General features: G+C 47.5%; 2 protein-coding genes and 1 long non-coding RNA gene across 5 annotated transcripts in view; 1 reads left to right on the forward strand and 2 right to left on the reverse strand.

Annotated features, from left to right (window-relative positions):
• Nucleotides 1-78: 78 nt before the first annotated feature.
• On the forward strand, nt 79-20,585 carry LOC307208852 (class I histocompatibility antigen, F10 alpha chain-like). Of its 3 annotated transcripts, none has more exons than XM_079963853.1 (8): nt 79-247; nt 8,520-8,795; nt 11,501-11,776; nt 15,560-15,847; nt 17,061-17,147; nt 17,463-17,501; nt 18,183-18,219; nt 18,771-20,585. In XM_079963853.1, exons 1-8 carry the CDS (start codon nt 163-165, stop codon nt 18,775-18,777), a joined length of 1,095 nt encoding a protein of 364 aa, XP_079819979.1. In that variant the 5' UTR covers nt 79-162; the 3' UTR covers nt 18,778-20,585. The 3 variants fall into 3 exon arrangements, with proteins under 3 accessions (XP_079819979.1, XP_079819978.1, XP_079819980.1); XM_079963852.1 differs by having other exon boundaries at nt 80-247; nt 18,183-18,215; nt 18,755-20,585; XM_079963854.1 differs by lacking the exon at nt 17,061-17,147 and having other exon boundaries at nt 80-247; nt 18,183-18,215; nt 18,755-20,585.
• The window catches only part of LOC307209129, a 64,194-nt gene continuing 60,720 nt past the window's right edge, over nt 18,933-22,406 (reverse strand). The window contains exon 4 of the long non-coding RNA XR_013835319.1: nt 18,933-21,463. This is a non-coding gene — a long non-coding RNA (uncharacterized lncRNA). The remainder of the gene's footprint in view (nt 21,464-22,406) is intronic.
• The window catches only part of LOC307207901 (antigen peptide transporter 2-like), a 58,623-nt gene continuing 55,149 nt past the window's right edge, over nt 18,933-22,406 (reverse strand). The window contains exon 13 of the mRNA XM_079962207.1: nt 18,933-19,896. The gene's annotated coding sequence lies outside the window, so the exon portion shown is untranslated. The remainder of the gene's footprint in view (nt 19,897-22,406) is intronic.

Here is a 22,406-nt window from a genome sequence, read left to right on the forward strand (position 1 = left end):
GCGCGCGGATTTCCGATTGGCGGAATATTTTCCCCTCGCCCAATCCCGGCTCGCTCTGCTGCTGGTTCCGCGGGCGGGGCGGAGAGCGGGTCTCGGAGAGTCGGAGGGAGAAGGACGTCGCTGGAGTAAGAGGAGAAAAAGGAGCATCGTTTTGGGGGGGAGATGGGGGTCCTCCTTCTCCGCTGGCCCCCCCTGATCCTGGGGGCGGCTGCCCCCCTGCTGCTGCTGCTTCTCCTGGACTGCGCAGGTCAGTACCTCGGGGGTCAAACTGCGGGGCTGAGGACCTTTGCCAGGGGCGGGCGGGGCGGGAGTTCCCTGTCCGGACTGGATCCGGAGTCCGGATCTCTTCCTTCCCGGCCCCCTGGGGACTTGGTGCGCTTTGTATGCCGCCCGGGGCAGAGAGCGCAGCCTTGCTCGGCTCGCAGAAAGAAGCCAGCCCTGCGAGGGCGGCGGGATCAACGGCGTGGGAAGCGCCTCGCCCCTCGCGCGTGGAGGACACGTGAGAATCATAGCACGGAAGAAGGGATGGAAGCAGTGGCCTAGCCTGGGGGGTGCAGGGGGGGCCGGCTGCACCGGGCGCAACATCTGGGGGTTAGGGTTAGGGGGCGCAAATCCACGGGTTAGGGGGCGCAAATCCACGGGTTAGGGGGCGCAAATCCACGGGTTAGGGGGCGCAAATCCACGGTTAGGGGGCGCAAATCCACGGGTTAGGGGGCGCAAATCCACGGGTTAGGGGGCGCAAATCCACGGGTAAGGGGGCGCAAATCCACTTGTAAGGGGGTGCAAATCCACGGGTTAGGGGGTGCAAATCCACGGGTTAGGGGGCGCAAATCCAAGGATTAGGGGGCGCAAATCCACGGGTTAGGGGGCGCAAATCCACGGGTTAGGGGGCGCAAATCCAAGGGTTAGGGGGCGCAAATCCACTTGTAAGGGGGCGCAAATCCACGGGTAAGGGGGCGCAAATCCACGGGTTAGGGGGCGCAAATCCACGGGTTAGGGGGCGCAAATCCACGGGTTAGGGGGCGCAAATCCACTTGTAAGGGGGCGCAAATCCACGGGTAAGGGGGTGCAAATCCAAGGGTTAGGGGGCGCAAATTACTTGCCTTGCCCCTGGTGCTGACAACCCACGCTACGCCACTGGATAGAAGGGACCCTGAGGGTCATCCAGTCCAACCCCCGTGACGGAGGGATCCCCTGGCCCGCAACTGCCAAATACTCTGCTGGTCGGTTGTTTCTTTTCTCTGGCGCGATCGTCACCCGTTTGTGCCGCTTTCCCCCTCAAATTCCGCTTGCGCTGCCTGCCCCCAAAATGCAGAATTTGAAAGTGGAGTTGCCTTTAGAAAAGCTTTTGCATATCCAGTGTTATTATTATTATTCTTTACTAAATTGTGTACTGAATTTCTGTACTGCCCTCCACCCGATGATTACGGGGCAGTTTACAATATAAAAACATAAGGCATAACAAAATAGCAAACAAAATTATCACACACACACACAAACTGCCATAGTTTAATCAGTCTAAGGCCTAGTTGAAGACTACCTTTCCCCCTCTGGTGTCTCCCTGGGGGGAGCATTCCACAAATGGGGAGTCACCACAGAAAAGGGAATAATAATGATTTATTATTATTATTATTATTATTATTATTATTATTATGCCACTCAGCCAGAGTTGTGCCAGCCACTGTGGGCAGCTTCCAGCAAATGATAAAGCCGTAGTAAACTAGGGTTGCCATATTTCAAAAAGTGAACATCTGTTGAGGTTTTTTTTTGGGGGGTGGGGAGCATTGACCAAAGTTGTTTAGCTTCTTTTGAACGATTTTAAATTAAATTCACCAAAATCTACACCTCTGACAGGCTGTCATACGTCCAGGATATTTCAGCATTTTCCGCCTGGATGCTGAATACCTAAAATTCTGGACATATGGCAACCCTGGTAAAACATTACACATTAAAAGGCTTCCCTATACAGGGCTGCCTTCAAATGTCTTCTAAAGGTTATATGGTTATAATGATGTCCTTGACATCTGATGGGAGGGTGTTCCACAAGGAGGGCATAGCTGTCAACGTTTCTCTTTTTTTTAAGGGAAATTCCCTTATTCCGAATCAGATTCCTTGCAAGAAAAGGGAAAAGTTGTCAGCTTTGCAGGGCGGGTGCCACCACCGAAAAGGCCTGGTTCCCTGTAACCTTACAGTGAGGGAACCACCAGAAGGCCTTCGGAGCTGGACCTCAGCGTGCAGAACAATGGGGGTGGAGACGCTCCTTCAGGTATAATAATAATAATAATAATAATAATAATAATAAATTTTATTTATATCCCGCCCTCCCCAGCCGAAGCCGGGCTCAGGGCGGCTAACAATAATCAAATAATCAAACAATCCAATAATCACACATTCTAAAAATATTTCATTATAAAAATTAATTAAAATCAAATTAATGGCAACCGATTAAGCAAAATTCTGTGCAGGTTGCCAGAGGAGGGAGTCAGGCTGCGCCCTGCCCAAAGGCCTGGTGGAACAGCTCTGTCTTGCAGGCCCTGCGGAAAGATGTCAGGTCCCGCAGGGCCCTAGTCTCTTGGGACAGAGCATTCCACCAGGTTGGAGCCGCAGCCGAGAAGGCCCTGGCTCTAGTTGAGGCCAGCCTAACCTCTCAGAGGCCTGGGACCTTGAGGATGTTATTATTTGCAGACCGTAGGCCGTTTAGGGCTTTAAAGGTCAGCACCAACACTTTGAATTGTGCTTGGAAACGTACTGGGAGCCAATGTGGGTCTTTCAAGACCGGTGTTATGTGGTCTCAGCAGCTGCTCCCAGTCACCAGTCTAACTGCTGCACCTTCAGCATCTAGATATGTAGACAGCAGCACCTTCAGGGCATGTAGGTATCCCTTGCTGATTCTAGTATCCATCCGGTCAAGACCAGACCCGGAGGCAGGGGTAGTCCTTAAGCTTTTAATGTTTGATGGATTACTGTATTTTAATATTTTGTTGGAAGCTGCCCAGAGTGGGTGGGGTATAAATAATAAAGTATTATTATTATTATTATTATTATTATTAACAACGACTGAACCTGCCTCCTCGGTAATGACGTGGTCTGATCTCCTCCTACCCATGATCACTGAGATTGGTTGTCGCAGTGCATCCCCTCCTGTGGAACCTGCCCCAGACATTTAGTTGGCTGGGACCCACTCCCAAGCAGCCCTGCACCCCCACCGTTCTACCCGGACACTGAGGTCCAGTGCTGAGGGCCTTCTGGTGCTTCCCACACTGTGAGAAGCCAAGTTACAGGGAACCAGGCAGAGGGCCTTCTCGGTGGTGGCACCCGCCCTGTGGAACGCCCTCCCACCAGATGTCAAAGAGAACAACAACTACCATACTTTTAGAAGACATCTGAAGGCAGCCCTCTTTAGGGAAGCTTTTAATGTTTGTATTTTAATATTTTGTCAGAAGCCACCCAGAGTGGCTGGGGAAGCCCAGCTAGATGAGTGGGGTATAAATAATAAATTATTATTATTATTATTATTATTATTATTATTAATCCCATGATGGGGCCTGAATCCTGATAGGAAGAGGTCCAAATAGTCCACATCCTCCAGGCGGGAAGAGAGAGAGGTTTTGAGGTTAGGTACGATTCACCTGCCCTTCACAGCTTTGCAGAAGAATATTACCTACAGTGGTACCTCGGGTTAAGAACTTAGTTTGTTCTGGAGGTCCGTTCTTACCCTGAAACTGTTCTTAACCTGAGGTACTACTTTAGCTAATGGGGCCTTCCGCTGCCGCCGTGCAATTTCTGTTCTCATCCTGAGGTAAAGTTCTTAACCCGAGGTACTATTTCAGGGTTAGTCTGTAACCTGAAGCGTCTGTAACCTGAAGCGTCTGCAACCCGAGGTACCACTGTACTTGTGTTTGGTCCTTTTTTAAAATGGTTGTGACTCCACCCCCCCCCCCCAAATGTCGTTTGCTTTTATTGCAAATAGTTTTGGAAATCGTTTAATGGAAAACTGGTATAAATACCGTATTTTGCGCTCTATAAGACGCACCAGACAAGACGCACCTAGTTTTTGGAGGAGGAAAACAAGAAAAAAAAAATCTGAATCTCAGATCAGCAAGAGGGATCGCTGCGCAGTGAAAGCAGCAATCCCTCTTGCTGTTCTGGCTTCTGGGATAGCTGCGCAGCCTGCATTCGTTCCATAAGATGCACACACATTTCCCCTTACTATTTAGGAGGGAAAAAGGGAGTCTTATAGAGCAAAAAATACGGTATTTTACTATTATTATTATTATTCAGCTTATTTGCTGCTTGTTACACATCAAAGTCTGTAAGTGACCCAGAAAGCTTAAAAAAACCTAAAGGCATAAAATTGGTTAATTCTCTGTCTTGTTAAGGTCACTCAATATCTGCCGTGGGGTGCAGCCCCCTTCCTGTCAGTTGCATGGGAGAGATGGGGAGGGGAGCAACTGGCCTTAGGTTCCTCCTCTTGGGGGACGTGGGACTGGCTTTGTGGCTTTTTGAGACCCACACGCAACTCCCAGCTTTCCTCTGAGCTCTTGTGATTTGAACTGGGAGAAAGTTCTCCAGGAGGTTCAGGCATCAGAACTGGGTCTCACTTGATCTTTCGTGAAAGGAAACTGAGCTGGAGGGAAATAGCGGAAGGAAATGTTTGTCTTGTGGGTTTCCGACTCCACCCACGCAAACCATCCAGCCTCTGTATTTCAACTCCTTAGATGTTTTGAGAAGAGTCATACAGTGGTACCTCGGGTTACAGACGCTTCAGGTTACAGACTCCGCTAACCCAGAAATAGTACCTCAGGTTCAGAACTTTGCTTCAGGATGAGAACAGAAATCGTGCGGCAGCAGCGGGAGGCCCCATTAGCTAAAGTGGTACCTCAGGTTAAGAACAGTTTCAGGTGAAGAAACATCGTCCGAAACGGGTTTGAAGCCCATATCATGATACCGGTTTCATAATTCTAGACCTGTCACGAATCATGGAGTGGGTGGGTGCTGTGCAAAAATCACAATGCAGGGGAAACCGTGAAGGCAGCTGCTGCCTCTCCTTAGCTCCATCCTTATTTAAGACATCACAATATATTGGTATATTGTGACGTTTAGCGGGTGATGTGTCGCAATGTTGAAAGCCAGATGTCATCCGGTCCTAATGTCTGCAACTCATCATCGCAGTCCCCACAGGGGTGGGGATGCGAGAAGCCTTTGCTAAGGCCCCCTTGCCCCCGAATCTCTCGCCAGGCCTTTGCCAGACATTGCTGTGGAGCTCGGATAATCTCGTGGGGTGGGGTCTAGGCAGAGACCATAATGGGTGTCAGAAGGAAGGTCCTAACTTGGTGCCCCCAAATGTGAGGCCATTGTTGGTATAAAATACTGAGATAGTCTGAGTCTTATATCCTGTCCTTCATCCCAGGTGAGAATTGAGGGGTGTCAGTTTTTTCTTGGGGGTGTGGAGTAGCCGTGGGGCTGATCGTGTATTCTGTAGGGCTGTGCCACTTGAGAATTTGCTGTAGCTATCCACCACGGAGCCTTGTTCTCTTCCCTAAGGCACAAAGGGGCACATGTCCCTTCCCCGCTCAGTGTGCATTCACGGCAAGGTGTGGAGAGGGAGAAGGAGAGCAGGATGGTTGTGAACAAGACAAAAGTTAACCCATCTTCCTTGATGGGGATGATCTGTGTTGGCTCCTTCCACCATCTAATGGCTAGTGTTTGTATAGCCTATGGGAAAGGGAGCTGCGCTGGAGAGTAATATACCATATTTTTCACTCTATAACACGCACCTGACCATAACACGCACATCGTTTTTAGAGGAGGAAAACAAGGGGAAAAAACATTCTGAATGAAACAGTGGATGTATCATTTTTGGGCTTCATGCTATGGCCACAGACATGTGATCTGATGGTGAATTTGGGGTGACCCAATGCAAAGATCCTGAGGATCCATGTGGATCCATGCTTTTTAACCACGTTTTTGCACCATTGCGGCCCCAGGCAACAGTGGGTGCGTGATTTTGGGGGGGCAGGCTGTAGCCATGGACATGCTATGTGATCTGATGGTGAATTTGGGGTGACCCAATGCAAAGATCCTGAGGATCCATGTGGATCTATGCTTTGTAACCACATTTTAAGTGGGGAGCGAAGGAAAAACAAAGAAGGGACATGAGAGGGGTGTGCAGAGAAGCAGCTGGCTAAGAATGCAGGAGAGGGATTTAACGGGAGGGAGGAAAGAAAGGCAAAAGTTTCCCCCCACCCAAGCCAGCTATCTCTCCCTCCCTCCCTCCCTCCCTCCCCCTCTCTCTATCCCTCCCCCCTCTCTCCCTTCCCCCCTCTCTCTCCCTCTCCCCCAGCAGCACCTGAGCACAGAGAGGAATTCCCCTCTGCTTGCCTGGAGGGGAGGGGCTTTCCCTGCTCTTTGTTCCATTTCAGCAAACACAGCAACGAAACAGAGGTGGGTGGGCAGTAAGACCCTGAGGCAGATGCAGGAAAGCAGCCGCTTCCTCTTTTCAGTTTTCCCTTCTCCATGAAGCACCGCGATTTGATTTTTGCCTGATTTTTCGGCTCCAGGGACCACACATTCGCTCTATAACACGCACAGACATTTCCCCTTCCTTTTTAGGAGAAAAAATCTGCGTGTTATAGAGGGAAAAATACGGTAATTAATGGTACAGTGGTATCTCGGCTTTCAAACTTAATCCGTTGCAGAGGTCTGTTCTTAAACCACAACTGTTCTTAAACTGAGGCGCGCTTTCCCTAATAATGCCTCCCACCGCCGGTGCCCTTAGACCATTCAGCTTCCATTCGTAGACCGAGGTAAAGTTCTCCAACCAAGACACTATTTCTGGTTTTGCGGAGTTTGTAAACCAAATCGTTCTTAAACAGGACTGTTCTTAAAGCGAGGTACCACTGTATTTATTCCCTAGAATACTGTATTTATTCCACTGTATTTATTCCACAGAATCGTAGAGTGGGAAGGGACCATGAGGGTCATCAGCAATGCAGGAATATTTTGCCCACCGTGGGGCTCGAACCCATAACACTCTGGTTCAAAGCCCATCTCTGCCGTGAACTCCCCAGGGGAAGGGAATGAATTATAGGCGTTTGGGAGCACAACTTCCTGTCCTCCCCAGTTCTGTCCACGATGAGGAATGACTGGGCCATTGCTGCAGGGTGTCAAGGAAATAAACAACTATCTGACTTTTAGAAGACATCAGAAGGCAGTCCTGTATAGAGAAGTTTTTAATGTTTGATGTTTTACTGTGGTTTTACAAGCCACCAAAAGTGTCTGGAGCAACCCAGTCAGATGGGCAGCATGTCAATTTACTATTGTTGTTGTTGTTCTTGCTGCCTCAGCCTCACCTGCTTCATTTATAGAGCTGTCCCAAGGCAGAAGGACTCTAGGAAGCCATTGTGGTTAGAGTGTTGGGACAAGGACCTTGGAGATTGAGATTCAAATCCCCACTCCGCCATGAAGCTCATTGGGTGACCTTGGAGTCAGTCACAGCCTCTTCACCTACCTCACAGGGTTGTGGTAGGGATTAACTGAGGAGGGGGGTGAAAAAGGTGGGATCTAAATGCAGTGAATAAGCTCCTCTGCTGAGCCGCTTAAGAAGTCTGGAGGGGCCAGCCAGATGGAGATGTCAGTCGCCAGCTTAGTATCCAGAGATCTCCATGTGTGGTCGCAGTTGGACCCGTGCCGGTTGCAAAACATGCCTGGCGGATTTCAAACACTGATTGATGGGTATGTTGTGTCCTGGAATTAAAAACACGAGGCTTGGTGCAGATTCAACTTCTGCCCTTTCCCCCTTTCTTCCCAATCCCTTTGGGGCAGAAACTTGACAGTGCAGAGCCTTCTCGACGGTTGCCCCTCAAAGGGAAACAGAGATGGATTGTGGGGTCTGGCCAGGTGTGTGTGTGTGTTGTTGTTGTTTCCAGGTGTATCTACAGAGCACCTTTGCCTGCCCCCTCTTTTTTTTCCCCTTTGAGGCAGCCTCTGGGAGCTGCAAAGATTTATCCCCCTTCCCCTCCTTATGCCACAACACTCGAACTTTCTGTTCCCATGGCTCCTGATTCCCCCCAAATTTTGTTTTTTTACACTCTATCCCTCAATTCTCTCCCAGTTTATTTGCAATTTTTCCATGAAAATGGAATATACCTCAAATAGGGGAATGGCAGTGGGGAAGCTATGAAATGTTTTGTTTTGATTCTACAGAGCATAGGTGCTGGGAAGGGGCATTGCTACAAACCCATTGCCATATACACCTCAGATCTTCCGTTTGGGGGCTGCTGGATTGTCAGAGAGCCCTCAGCTGCAGGACCCCTAACGCTGCCCCCTTTTCTCTTCCTTTCCAGGCTCCCTCTGCTCTGCTTCCTTAAACATAAAGGGCAGGTCTACAAACTCCCCCAAACCCTGCTGAACTTTGGATCTCCTAATTTAGGGCTGCTTCCTGTAATACAGCAGGATTAGGCTGCTGCCTTCATCTGCAGGACCCCTAACTCTCTGCCCCCTTTTCTCTTCCTTTCCAGGCTCCACTTCTCACTCCCTGCGCTACTTCTACACAGCCGTGTCTGAGCCTGACCAGGGGCTGCCCCAGTTCATTGCTGTGGGGTACGTGGATGACCAGCCATTTGTTCAGTACGACAGTGACACCAAGGAGGCGCTGCCTCAGGTCCCCTGGATAAGGAAGGCGGAAAAGGAGGATCCTCGGTACTGGGAGATGAGCACGCAACTCTTTCAGGGCGCTGAGAGAGTGCTGTGGCGGAACCTAGTAACCCTGCAGACTCGCTTCAACCAGAGCGGAGGTGAGTGGAAGGCAGGAGAGACAGAGACTCTCTCTGGCGCTCAGGAGGCAAAGGGAGATGCCTGCTGATACGAAAGGGGCGAGGTGAAGATATATTTTTACTCTGCAAAAAGGCACTTGGGAATGAGCTGCAGGTCGGTTATATGATAATGGTCATCATCCTGATTTGTGAAATTGACCGATTGGGCCAGTCACTGTGCAAACCCCTGGCAAAGAGAAAAGGAGAATTGCTTTTTCCTTGAGAACCCATGCTGGGGCAGGGATCTTGTTTTTTGGGGGAACTGAGAAGGCGCTGTCCAGAGTGCTGGTCAATGAGGCCCAGCTGCTTTCTGATTACAGTTGTACCTTGGAATCCGTTCCAGAAGTCCGTTTGACTTCCAAAACGTTCGGAAACCAAAGCCAATTGGAAGCTGCAGAAGCCTCATCGGACATTCGGCTTCCAAAACAACGTTTGAAAACCAGAACATTCACTTCTGGGTTTCGATCGTTTGGGATCTGGAACATTCTACTCCCATGGCATTCGGGAGCTGAGGTACAAATGTACTGAGTTTACCAGGGATTGCCAACATTTGTTCAAGCAAGATAAAACTTTGCTTCCCCTGAGGGGAAAAAACAAAAACAAAACCCCTAACATTCTCAGGGTGCTAAATTTTGTGTCATATTCTGGAAAACAAACACAATTCTGGAACTGTTGTGTGGTGGTTCAAAGTGAAAAGCAATGTATATTTGCCATTTAGAAACTGCAACAAAGATTTAACATAGTGGGGGGCAAAGTGGGAAAGATGGTGACTGTGATACAGCAGCGGTGAGAAAGCATCCTTAAAATCTTAAATTGCTACCTACATAAGCTAAATAAGCGAATTAGTTGAAATGAAGACATTAGCTGCAGGATCATTCAGAGCGAGGGGTTTATATTCAGCCTATACTCAGACTTACAGTTGTCCAAATTGTCTGGCCTTGGCAGTCGAAGTGAAATTATTCAGCGTAGTAATAATAATAATAATAATAATAATAATAATAATAATAATAAATTTTATTATTTAAACTCCACTCATCTGGTTGGGTTTCCCCAGCCACTCTGGGTGGCTCCCAACAGAATATTAAAAACTCGATAAAACATCAAACATGAAAAAATTCCCTAAACAAGTTTTTACTCTGCTAACTATACGTCGGAATATGTTTTGGATCAATATGAGTAGAATTTGTGACAGGATAAGAGGCATGAAGCAGTCTGGTGGACAGCTTTATTGGAAAAACTAACATGGAAACCGTGGGTAGCAACAGGCCAAAAGGAAGACAATAACCTCTATGCAGTATGGGGCGATTTTATTGAACACACGGGTAGTGAGGCTCATGGGGGGGGGTAGTGTTTGGGGTGGGTAACACAGTTTGGGATTCATGAAGTATACATTTTAACCTTTCAGATTGTTGCAGACATTATGTACTCCTTCCCTTTAATGAGATTAGAGTACATGATGTGTTGTTTTATGATTTTTAAGGTTATGAGAATGTTTGAAATATATGCTGTGACAAATAAACTATTTTTAATTGGGAGGGGGAAGAAAAAAAAAGAAACTGCAAAAAAAACCCCGGCCCCAAACAAACTCCAAGACCATAATCCAACACAGGAGTAAGTAAAAGAAGACTCATATATTTCAGTGAAATCAGGACTGCAATTCTATACACGGATATACCTGGAGTAAGTCTCACTGAACTCAGTGCTTCTTACTTCTGGTTAGCACACATATAATTGCACTGTAAACTACTCAGTTTTGTGTTGGATTATGGTTAAAAACTAGAGGGACGCAGGTGGCGCTGTGGGTCAAAGCCTCAGCGCCTAGGGCTTGCCGATCGAAAGGTCGGCGGTTCGAATCCCTGCGGCGGGGTGCGCTCCCGCTGCTCGGTCCCAGCGCCTGCCAACCTAGCAGTTCGAAAGCACCTCCGGGTGCAAGTAGATAAATAGGGACCGCTTACCAGCGGGAAGGTAAACGGCGTTTCCGTGTGCGGCTCTGGCTCGCCAGAGCAGCGATGTCACGCTGGCCACGTGACCCGGAAGTGTCTCCGGACAGCGCTGGCCCCTGGCCTCTTAAGTGAGATGGGCGCACAACCCCAGAGTCTGTCAAGACTGGCCCGTACGGGCAGGGGTACCTTTACCTTTACCTATGGTTAAAAACTGTGTGTGGGGGGGGAAAGAGATATAACATCCATTTCTTTCCATTTCCTCCTCATGGTTCACATGCTGCCTCTGACTCTTCCCTGAACCTGAGGTTGTTTCCCTGAAACTGAGAGTGTTTGTGTGTGTTTTTGTGTGTGTGTGTGTGTGTGTGTGTGTGTGTGTGTGTGTATATATATATATATATATATATATATCCTGTTCTGAACTTCTCTTTGCATTCCTGGTCTGGTTTTGTCTCTTGCCTGGCATCACATGACTCTAGGCGCCAAGCGAAAACATCCCTATTCTCCGAGGCCTTTGGCTAATTCAACAATCTATGTTCTTTTAAACTGGAAGGGGCTGTGTGCTATTATTATTATTATTTATTTGTCTGCCTCTATGGTATATATTTTGGTGGTGTTCTCTTGTAAACCATCCTGTGGTCTTTGGATGAAGGCCGGTATAGAACTTGAATAAAGGAATAATAATCTCTCTCTTGTGCACACACAACTCTTGACATCTCGGGTGTTTCCTTCCACTCCCACCCCCAGGTTTTCCCTCCCTGCAGGAGATGCATGGTTGTGAGCTGAGGTCAGACGGGCGCAAAGAAGGGTATTGGCAGTTTGGCTACAACGGGAGGGACTTCATCGCCTTTGACAAGGAGACCCTCACCTGGACGGCAGCCGATACAGAGGCCCAAGTGACCAAGGGGAAGTGGGATGCTGAATCGGCCGGGAACCAGTACTATAAAGCCTACCTGGAGAAGATTTGCATTGAGTGGCTGCAGAGACACCTGGACTATGGGAAGGAGACTCTGCTGAGGACAGGTGAGGGGGGTGCAGAGGGGAGGGGAGGGGGGCTCAGTGGGGCAGTTTTCCTTTAAGCTACCCCCCCTTAACAGTCTTCCTTTTGGACCAAACAGCAAACACTTTTCCTGGTGGTGGTGGCAGAGGTTTGGGAGGAGAAAGGGGGTCATTTTAGACTATGATTGGGGGGGAGATGCTTAAAAACAGTCCCCCCATGCCCCTTTGGCTAGAATAAGGGGTGGCAAAAGACAAATGGGGGGAGGGGGCACAAAGAAACAGCAGGGAAGGGGCCAGTAAAGCAAAATGCAATTTAAATTAAATAAAAAAAGAAAATTGAAATGGACAGATTTGAGGGGAGATACAGAAAACCTCTTGCCTTTAAAGTCTTTAAAACTAGATAAAAAAATAGAAAATGTGTGGGGAGCCCATAAAATATGTCTTAGAGGGCAGGATGCAGCCCCCTCACTAAAACTGTAGGTTAGCAGAAAACCTGCACATGGTGAGAGAGTATGGGAGTTCCCACTTCTACCTTATTATATACAGTGGTGCCCCGCAAGACGAATGCCTCGCAAGACGAAAACCCCGCTAGACGAAAGGGTTTTCCGTTTTGGAGGCGCTTCGCAAGATGAATTTCCCTGTGGGCTTGCTTCGCAAGACGAAAATGTCTTGCGAGTTTTTCCGCCTTTTTCCCCCTTCCCCCCCCCTTTTTCTAAGCCACTTATCGCTAAGCCGCTGAAAGCCACTAAGCCGCTAATAGCGCTAATCCGCTAAGCCGCTAATGGGCTTGCTTCGCAAGACGAAAAAACCGCTAGACGAAGAGACTCACGGAACGGATTCTTTTCGTCTTGCGAGGCACCACTGTATTTTATTTGTGAGGAATTTTACTTTTTTCCATGGGGAACATTCAGAAGTGTCATCTTCCCCAACCCCGTGCCTTGAAATGGTACAGTCCACTCTTCTGCCTTCAGGAATCTGGCACAGGGGCCAATCACGATCCAGTGTTTTGACTGGAATGGACCATTGCACAATGGGGGTGGGGCTGGGAATCCTGCCCTATAGATAGCTGTCAACGTTTTCCTTTTTTTAAGGGAAATTCCCTTATTCCAAACACGATTCCTCGCAAGAAAAGGGAAAAGTTGACAACTATGGCCCTATATTGAGAGCGAAATCCGTCATGCTATGTAGGAAGCAGGGCCTGACCAAGGACCTCCGTCTGTCTCCCCCAGGACTGGGGAGTTAAGGTCCAGCGGAGGCTGAGGGCACCTAGACCAGGTGGGGCTCCTGGGAGGTCACATGACCAACCCCCAGGCCCCCATCTCCTTCCTTGAAAAGGAAACAGTGGACACTTGAGCAGAACAGTTGTCCAAGTCCATAGCACCTTCAGAAGGTGTCCCTGCTTACTCCCTTGTAAGGGGACAGAGGATGGCATCCTACAAAAGATTTAGAAATTCCGAGTGTATCTATCTATGTTCCAGGCGGAGGAGTTTAGTTGGTATCCCAGAAGTTGCTTCCTGTCGTGATGGATCTGCTGCAGATGGGGAGGGAAAGTCAGACCAGCCAAGAGAAGCATGAGGGGTCCTGTCTCTCTCTTACTAAGATTTGTTAAAATGAAAATTAATTAAAAATGAAATAATTCTAGCCCACCCCTTTTTGAGGACTGACACACACGTATTAGCCATTCTTTTTTTTAATAAAATATTTATTAAGATTTTGCATAATAAAACAAATATCACAATCAGACAAAACAAAAGAGAAAGACAGTCAAAAACAACACAATCCAAAAACAAACAAAAAATAAAAGTGATCAGAAAGAACAAAAAACAGAGAAAAAATAAAAATCTAGATTTTTACTTGCTATCTTTATAACCCTCTTTCCTGACTTCCTCACATCTCCCTTTTCTGTGTTCCCCTTTACACAATCAAGTTCAGCAATTCCTACCCTCTTTCCAATCTTATTCAATATTATACATTTCAACCTATTATGTCTTCGGTTTTCCTTTCTTTTTAAATCCATTTATCACATGTTCTTTATAACTTAATCCCTTATATCATTTGTTTAGTTTTGACATAATTTTACTCTGGTCATGCCCTTTTTTCTTAAAACATTTTTGCATATTTCTTTTTACTATGTCACTGATGCCATATAATCTTTATATCCAACATCATTTTAACATTCAAACATTTTACAATGTTTTTGGAGATATTCTTTGAACTTCTTCCAGTCCTCTTCCACCGACTCTTCTCCCAGGTCTCGGATTCTGCCAGTCATTTCTGCTAATTCCATGTAGTCCATCACCTTCATCTGCCATTCTTCCCGGGTGGGTAAATCTTGTGTCTTCCAATACTTTGCGATGAGTATCCTTGCTGCGGTCGTTGAATACATAAAAAATGTTCTATCTTTCTTTAACACCAATTGGCCGACAGTGCCCAGAAGGAAGGCCTCTGGTTTCTTAGGAAAGGTATGTTTGAATACCTTTTTTAGTTCATTATAGATCATTTCCCAGAAAGCCTTAACCTTTGGGCATGCCCACCAAAGGTGAAAGAATGTTCCCTCAGTTTCTTTACATTTTCAGCATTTGTTATCAGGCAGGTGATAAATTTTTGTAAGCTTAGCCATTCTTAGAGAGATCTGAGCAAATTCATCTATGGGGGCCTGGTGATAATTCACCCCAGAGACACTGAGCATATTTATTGAGGTTGAGGGTTTCGCCCCAAAAGCCACAATGAAGCGTTTTCAAGGGTGACAACGTGCAAAGGAGGCTGGGAATCATCCTCTTTGGGGCAGAGGTTCTGCTGAGGTCAGAGATTTCAGTTGAGTAAGGGCTTGGACTTCCTTCCTTCCTGCTCTCCTCAGCACAGTCACATCCCCTCCTAGACCGAGTTTCCAGTCCAGGCACTGCAAAGTGGGTGGGATCCTGGAACAGCCCCTTCAGACAACAGCTACCCAGGGAGCCAGTTTTTGAAAAAGGGTTACATTCTGCAAATCGTGCCTAAAGCCAAAATTGTGTATATTGGATTCAAGGGCGATTGGGTTGCCAAAGTCCTTCTCCAGACGCCTGCCTCCTCTTTTTGTTTTTTAGAATATTTTTGGCAGGTGCGTAAATCTGTATTTGCACAAGTTAAATGTGCGTAAGTTGCTGGCTTACTGGGCCTCCTGGTCTGCCATTTCTATTCCAGGGGAGGCAGCCGTGGAGAAGGGAGATGGGCTCTTTCCAACCTCAAGGGACCCTTTCAGGGCAGGCGGGAGAACCAGAAAGGAGCTCTGTCTTTCCCAGGGCTCTTGGCTTTGTTCACTAACTATGGAGCGGAAAAGTCACGGAGAACAGAGAGCAGCCAGTCCAGCATTTCTTCCCCCTCAAGAGAGGAACCAGGATCAGTTCATGACTTGCAACTTTGAAGGATCTGAACGAATCCCGCCATTGGGGACCTGGTGAAATTTGCCCCTCAGCCTAGAGACAGCTCCCTGGGACAATCTTGGAACCACAAATTGACGTATTTGAGTAGCGTTAGAGCTTTGCAAGATGACAAATTAATTTAATTTTTACCCAGCCCTCCATCCCAAAGGAGTCTGCTTTGGCAAACAGAGGATAAAACATCTACAAACAGTTCCACCATAGACACTGACTGGGGAAGATGCCAAGGGAGGTTGAGGAATCCCATTGATTCACAGTTATTTTAATTTCTGGAGATGTGAGATTCTGACTAGCTTGCCCCTTGGGTCCCTGCTCCTCTGCTCTTAAAAAATACAGGATTCCTTCTGTTGTGGATGTCTCTCTGTTAACCCCAATGCGGCCCTTTTTGCAGAGGCTCCGGTGGTGAAGGTGACCAGGAAGGCAGACTATGACGGCCTGGAGACCCTTGTTTGCCAAGTCCACGGCTTCTACCCCAAGGAGATTGATGCCAACTGGGTGAAGGACGGGAAGGTCTGGCAGGAGGGCACCCTCCGAGGATTGGTCGCCCCCAACTCGGACGGGACCTACTATCTCTTGCTCAGTGTCCAGATCGACCCCGAGGAGAGGGAGCGCTTCCGGTGCCGCGTGGAGCACGACAGCCTGGAGAAGCCTCTGGACGTGGCCTGGGAGAAGGAGCCTGGTGAGAGACAGACAGACAGACAGACAGGAGGGGAAGGGGTGGGCTCTGGGAGGGGGATTTCCACCCAACTCCTCAGATGGGGAACCCCAGTTGGATTCTGTCTGTGTCTCTGGAGGGAAGTAGCTGAATCAGAATCTGTAGATTTTAGCAGAGATGCAGCCTTTTCTGGCAAGTGTCTCATAGGCCTTGAACTCAAATTGGATGTTGTAGGTAAAAACTGGCTGTCACCTTTTTGCCTTTAAGCAAAAGTAGTTGTGATGTCACAGAATGTGGGCAGATATTTTACTTCTTCAAAATCAAATGTGTCAGCACAGTGTGTGGAATAAAAATTTGTTATGGCATCCCTCTGTGGACAAGAGCCCCCCTTTCCAATTTCATTTCTGTAGGTACTTGTGGGGACCTTGGGAGGAGTTGAGGGTTGTTTGGGGGGCATTTCTGGTTATCCTCCCTCCTTGGGATCTCCTTGCATTTCACAAGCTCTGGTGTTAGGGTTGCCATATTTTGAAGAGCAAAAAAGAGAACACATTTGCCGACTTCTACTTTTAACTTCGAGTTTGTATGATGACTCTCATTTTAAATACCTCTATAATTTGTAGGCTATAGAGGCTGTGATATATTGCTAGTAGCAATGTTCTTAACTTTTAAAACCAAAATAACAATATTGTTATTTATTTATTTATTTATTTGCTTTAATTAATTATCCTCTATTTAAAACCTAGACATTTTCCTTTATTCTAAAAATCTGTCTGGACAGACATTTTAAGTCTGAAAAAGAGGACGTGTCCAGGAAAAACCGGACGTATGGCAACCCTACACAAGATGCTTTTTTCTAAGGCTTTGTGCCTTCCCTGAAGGCCTGTAATGCTGGGCTCTGGGGGGTCTCAGGGGGGAGGGAATCCCTTCCTCTCAGGGTCAGGACAGAGAAGGCTGAAGCGCCTGAGCAGGAGGAGACTGTGATGAAACAGGTGTGCCTGTCAACTGTCTTCCTTAAATAAATTGGTTATTTTGAAGACCTCCAATGCTGGACTCTCCCTTGTGTCGGGGCCACTACAGAGAAGACCTTGGCCTGTCAGGAGAGAGAAAGAGGGCCTGCTTTGCACACGTAAAATCCTCCCGGGCTCATAGCTCAGCACCTCCACTCAAATCTCCTGCTTGAGGCCTTGGGGAGCTGCTGCCCCCAGTCTGAATAAAAATGTCTCTTGTCCCCTTTCAGTCAACCTGGGGTTCATTGTGGGAGTCATTCTGAGTGTCATGGCTGCCATCCTGCTGGTCTCTGGGATCATCTTCTTCTTCATCCGCAGTAAGTAAACCCTGGATGCGTTTGCTGCCTCTCCTGTGTCCTTCTGTCTTGGCCTCCAACTGGGAATGTGCTGGTGGGGCCTTCTTGGAAACTGCCCCTTGTATCCCTACAGAGACCCCTCCCCACAAAACACCCTTTAAACCAAAAGTAATGCTGGCCACTCTGCTCAGGAAGGAATTTTTTGTTTTGACTATGGCAGACCAACACGGCTACCTATCTGTATCTGCTCAGGAAATTCACTTTCCACCTGATGTTTTTATTTTATTATGTATTTTGTGCACTCATTTTGTATTTTTTCTGCTTTTGACTCTACAGGGAAACAGAGCGAGAAATCAGCCTACAAAGCAGCCTCAAGTGAGTGACTCCTCCCTTCTCTCTGCCTGACATATTCCCCCCCCCCCCCAATATGGAGCAGGAACACGTTACAAACAGACAAAACTAAACCTGGTGGTGGCCTAGTCCTGCAGCCCAAGACCCTGATGGAAAGCTTCAGCCTGTCTGCTCAGCCTGTCTGGGGACAGCAAGGGGTCCCTCAGGGCCAGGAAAAGGCTGCAGAGAGACTGTCGGCTGAGGGAGGGGCTCCAGGAAGGAGCAGGAGGAAGAGCTGAGGGTGGGGGGAGAGAGGGGTCTCTGGTGGTTTAATTTACTGGAACCTGAAGCTAAAGATTTGGTTCATTGGCTCAAGTATGTGGGTGTTAGGAATCCTCCGCTCTGCATTTGGCACCACTGCTCTCCCTCCCCAGCTTCTACCTTTCTGCCCCCTTCCTGCCTAGATCACACCCACCCCCGCTCTGGTCTCCCGCTGCCTCCATGCCAAGCTGTGCCCATCTCTCTTTGCCCTCCAACATCTGCTTATCCCCCCACTGCTGTCCTTGAGCCCCCTTGCCTCTGGGCTGCCTGTCCCTGGACTCTTCTTAGGCCCCTCCCCAGATTGAGACTGATTTGTGATGGGGGTGGAAGGAGGGAGGAGAAGGGCTGGGGGGATGGGATCTCGCTCCCTGGGATCCTGACTCCTGTGTTTCCTCCCTTTTGCAGCAAGCGACCAGGGGTCCGACAGCTCCGCCAGGGGTAAGTGGGGGTGCAGGTGGGGGCAAAGTGGGGCTCTTGCAGAAGACTCCGTGGGGAACATCCTCAAATGGGGAAAAGCTTCTCCTGTTACCCCCCTTGGGATTTCCAAGAGTGACATAATCTGGAGTGTTCATTGAGCTGAAAAAAGCTCTTGTGACTCATTCCGTGTGTCCATCTCAGCTTCATGGAAAATTCTCTCCATTTGAGAAATGGTTTCTACCCACTATCTGAATGACAGATAGTCACATTTTGGGTTCTGGAAAAGGATTTCTCCTTCCGGTATGACCACTTTGTGTCCTTCTGGTATTCCCCCAAAGTGTGCAGCTTGGCTCACTTGCTTGAGCTGCCCTCTGCAGGCATTTGCTCTGCGAGCCCATTAAGGTGGTGTTCCTAGCATATCTTAGGTCTGATTTGACATGATGAAGGATGGTGAGGCTGGACTAGCTGTTCTTTGGGTTCCCACTAGCTTTGTAATGCTGATGCCCCCACACCTTGATGTTGGCTTAACTTTGAAACTCTCCTGTTCTTTATTTCTGCAGTTTCATACCAGCCCAGTGTGTGAGATGAGACCACAAGGAGCCTGCCCAAGTTTTGCTGTGAATTGCAGAGGCTCAGATCGCCTCCCGTCCTTCAATGCTGTTTATGATGTTCCTTAATCCTGGCTCTCACCCATCCATTGTGACTCCAGCTGTAACTAGAATTTGAGGATAATCATGCTTTTCTGATGGATTTTGGCTAATTTTGCTTTGTAGCTGATTTTCAGAAATGTGTTTGTATTCATCAGAAATGTGCCGGATATACGCAACTAAAAGCTTTAAAAAGTGGTGGGGAGATTGAGCAGTGATTTTGATGGTTTCTCTTGGTTTTTTGTCCTCAATCTTGTGTCACTCACTTTCCATCCAAATTGAAGGAAAGGCAACATCTGAGAACTGCTTTAGGTGTATTATGCATGAAATAGGCTAAATTGATACTGCCTACCTGCTTCTTGGGCCGCCCAGCCTTTGGCTAAACGGATGTAATGTCATGGAATGGGTAAAAGCAGCCTAACTGCTCTGGCTGAGTGTTTTCAACCCACCTTGTGCGTGAGGAAGTGAAGAAACTGGCAGGGAGGGATGGTTGGCAAGGAGGAGGGATGCTTAGATGCTCAGGTGTTGAAGCTGAAAGAGAGAAGGAACAGAGTGGCTGAAGAGAGAGGCGACTTTCCTACAGGAGATGAGAGGGATTCTTGCTTCGGATTCTGCTGACAGCCAAGGATGAAGCCAGCAAGGAGAAGAGGCAGATCAGGAGCTTCATGGCCAGAGTTTGAACTGAAATAAGCAGCCCCTTCTTTTGGGCTGCAGGCCTCCAGTTCATGAGACTTGTTGCCTGGTCCCCACAGCCTTCTAGGAAGGGTGACCCACTGGGAGTGGGGCCACATGAACTCTTCCAAGTAAACTACTTTTGTTGCCTTCAATTTGCCTAATTTTTATCTCATACATTCTTGCTTTTCCACCTGTGGCCCTTGAGGAACATACTCCGTCCATCTGTGGTTCCCACCATACGATTCCCTCCATCTTCCTTCCCTTCTCATAGGCCGGCATTACTTAAGGAGACTCTTTCATAGAAAGAAGAATGCAATAACCCTCTTAAACCTCCAGGGGCTGCAGGACTCTTCTTGCCTAACCCAATGGATTTGCTGCAGCTTATTTTGAAGACACTGGATGTACCGTATTTTTCACCCCATAGGGCGCACCTAGTTTTTTTTTTGGGGGGGGATAAAGAAAAAAAATTGTTTCCCCCCCAGGAGCGGGGTCTCCCCAGACTTGCGGATATCTGCCCGATATCTGTTTGGCGCGCCCCAGGCTTCGGGATGCAGGCAGCTCTCCGCAAGTCGTAGGAGCTTGGCGCGACTTCCCGCCGGGCTCCCACAGCTTGCAGAGAGCTGCCCGAAGCCCGGGGCGCGCTCCACTGCGCTCCCCGGGTTTTGGGCTGCAGGCTGCTGTCTGCAAGCCTTGGGAGCCCGGCGCAACTTCCCACTGGGCTCCTACGGCTTGCGGAGAGCTGCCCGAAGCCCGGAGAGAGAGAGGGATCGGTGCGCACCGACCCCTCTCGCTCTCCAGGCTTCAGCGAAAGCCTGCATTCGCCCCATAGGACGCACACACATTTCCCCTTCATTTTTGGAGGGGGAAAAGTGCATCCTATAGGGCGAAAAATACGGTAATTGTTATTATTTTTTCCAGAAGGTAGCCCTGTTTAAGGAAATTTTTAATGTTTGAAGTTTTATTCTGTTATTAATGGAAACCCAGCCAGATGGGCAGGATATAAATAATAAAATTATAATTATTATTTTTAATATCCATTTTAATGAAACAAATAAGTGTGCACCCCCTTCGTCTTTAGTGGTTCTTCTTATCACAGGAGTTCCAGAGATCAACATCTCCTGAGGATATTCACAGACTCTGGCCGGGAGGGGCCAATAATTGGTCTTCTGTTGCAAAGTGAGTGAAGAACTAGAGTCCAAAGTGAGATGGGGACAGAATCTGTGGTTTTGCTGGGGTGGGATTAAGTTACATGAGGCCAAGCGGGTCTGAAGTCTGGTCAGTGCCTGGGTGGGGGACCACCTGGATGCTGCTTTTGGTTCCAGGTTGGAAGAAAGGATGGTTGGGGCGAATATAATAAAAGAAATATATAGATACCTGATCTGGGGCAGAGTGTGGTGGGAGATGACCAAGGCAGGGTTCCCCCAAAAGTCCACAATCCCAGGAGGAAGTTCTCCCACTGAAATGAAAAGATGATGCCCAAAATATTTAATTTGTTTTACGTTTTTATCCCACTCTTCCTCCCAAGGAGCTCATGGCATCAAACACCAAAATGTTAAAACAATACCATTTAAAATGAGCTAATCTTTCTCCCTCCACCCTGGATGTAAATCTTCCCTCGCTGCTTCTTCCCTGGTGGGGGGAGAGATGCCATTTGGGGGCCGGCCTCAGGTGTCAAAATGTGTTGGGCTGGCCTTGGTGTGTGAGTTATGCTACGTACAATGGGACTTCACGGAAAACACAACTTAAGGCAGTAGTGGAGCACTGCAAAATCATTTGTGTGTGAACATCTAGGAAACACATGGAGAACTGCAAAACACTCCTAATTATTATTCCTGTACCATTATAATTTTATTGTATAATATTAGAAGGTTGTAGACTGAGACGTATGTTAACATTTAAGCAGCTCCTCCATCGGTGTGGGGGTGGGTGCCCACCTTAAAAATGCCTCTGTGGAGAGGGGATCAATTTTTTAAAAAAATTATTTGCATTTTCAAAATCAAGAACAGAGCATATTTAACCCCTCTCTCCTTCCCTCGCCCCACTTACAACTTCATACCAAATACAGCATGTATACATATACCATATGACTTTCCTGCCACACTTTTCCTGGTTCCTTTGCTTTTCTACTATACGTAATCCACATCTTTTTAATCATCCAATTTGTTATCAAATATTCTCATCTATTTCAACTGCTGGATTTATACGAGCCGTGCTAAGCTACGTCTTTCTTTATACTGGTTCATGAAATATGCAATAAGCATTATCCATTCTTCCTTATATTCCTTATATCTGTTTTCTCTTACACTGTTTGTCGGACCAGCCAGTTCAGTACATTCAAACATTTTACACTGCCATTTTTCCTGTGCCAATAAGGTTCTAACTGCGGCAGTGGCACATAGTAATAAACTCTTTTGTTTTTGGGGGACCTCTGTGGTTACCATCCCCAAAAGGAAACACTCAGGTGTATCATTTTAAATTCTTTTTATATCATTTCCCAATATCCCTTAATAATTTTGAACGACCAACACATGTGAATAAAAGATCCCTCAATTTAATTACACTTCCAACATACACCTTTTTCTTCTTTAGACATTTTTGCCATTCTGGTGGGTGTTAAATACCATCTGTGGGCCATTTTCATCATACAATTTTTTATCGCATAACTTGCCGTAAAATTCATATTTATTTTCCACAACTTTCCCCATAATTCATGATCGATATTGTGTCCCACATCCTGTGCCCACTTAATCCTGCTAAATTTCACAAATTCCTCTTTCGTTTCCCACTCCAACAGCAGTTTGTACATATTTGATAATACTGTTATATTTGTATCTAAAAGGTCTTTGGTAAACTGAGACTTTGGTTCTGCAAAGCCATTTTCCCTATCTAT

The sequence above is a fragment of the Podarcis cretensis genome (assembly GCF_951804945.1).
Source record: "Podarcis cretensis genome assembly, chromosome: 2".
NCBI classification, from domain to species: domain Eukaryota; kingdom Metazoa; phylum Chordata; class Lepidosauria; order Squamata; family Lacertidae; genus Podarcis; species Podarcis cretensis.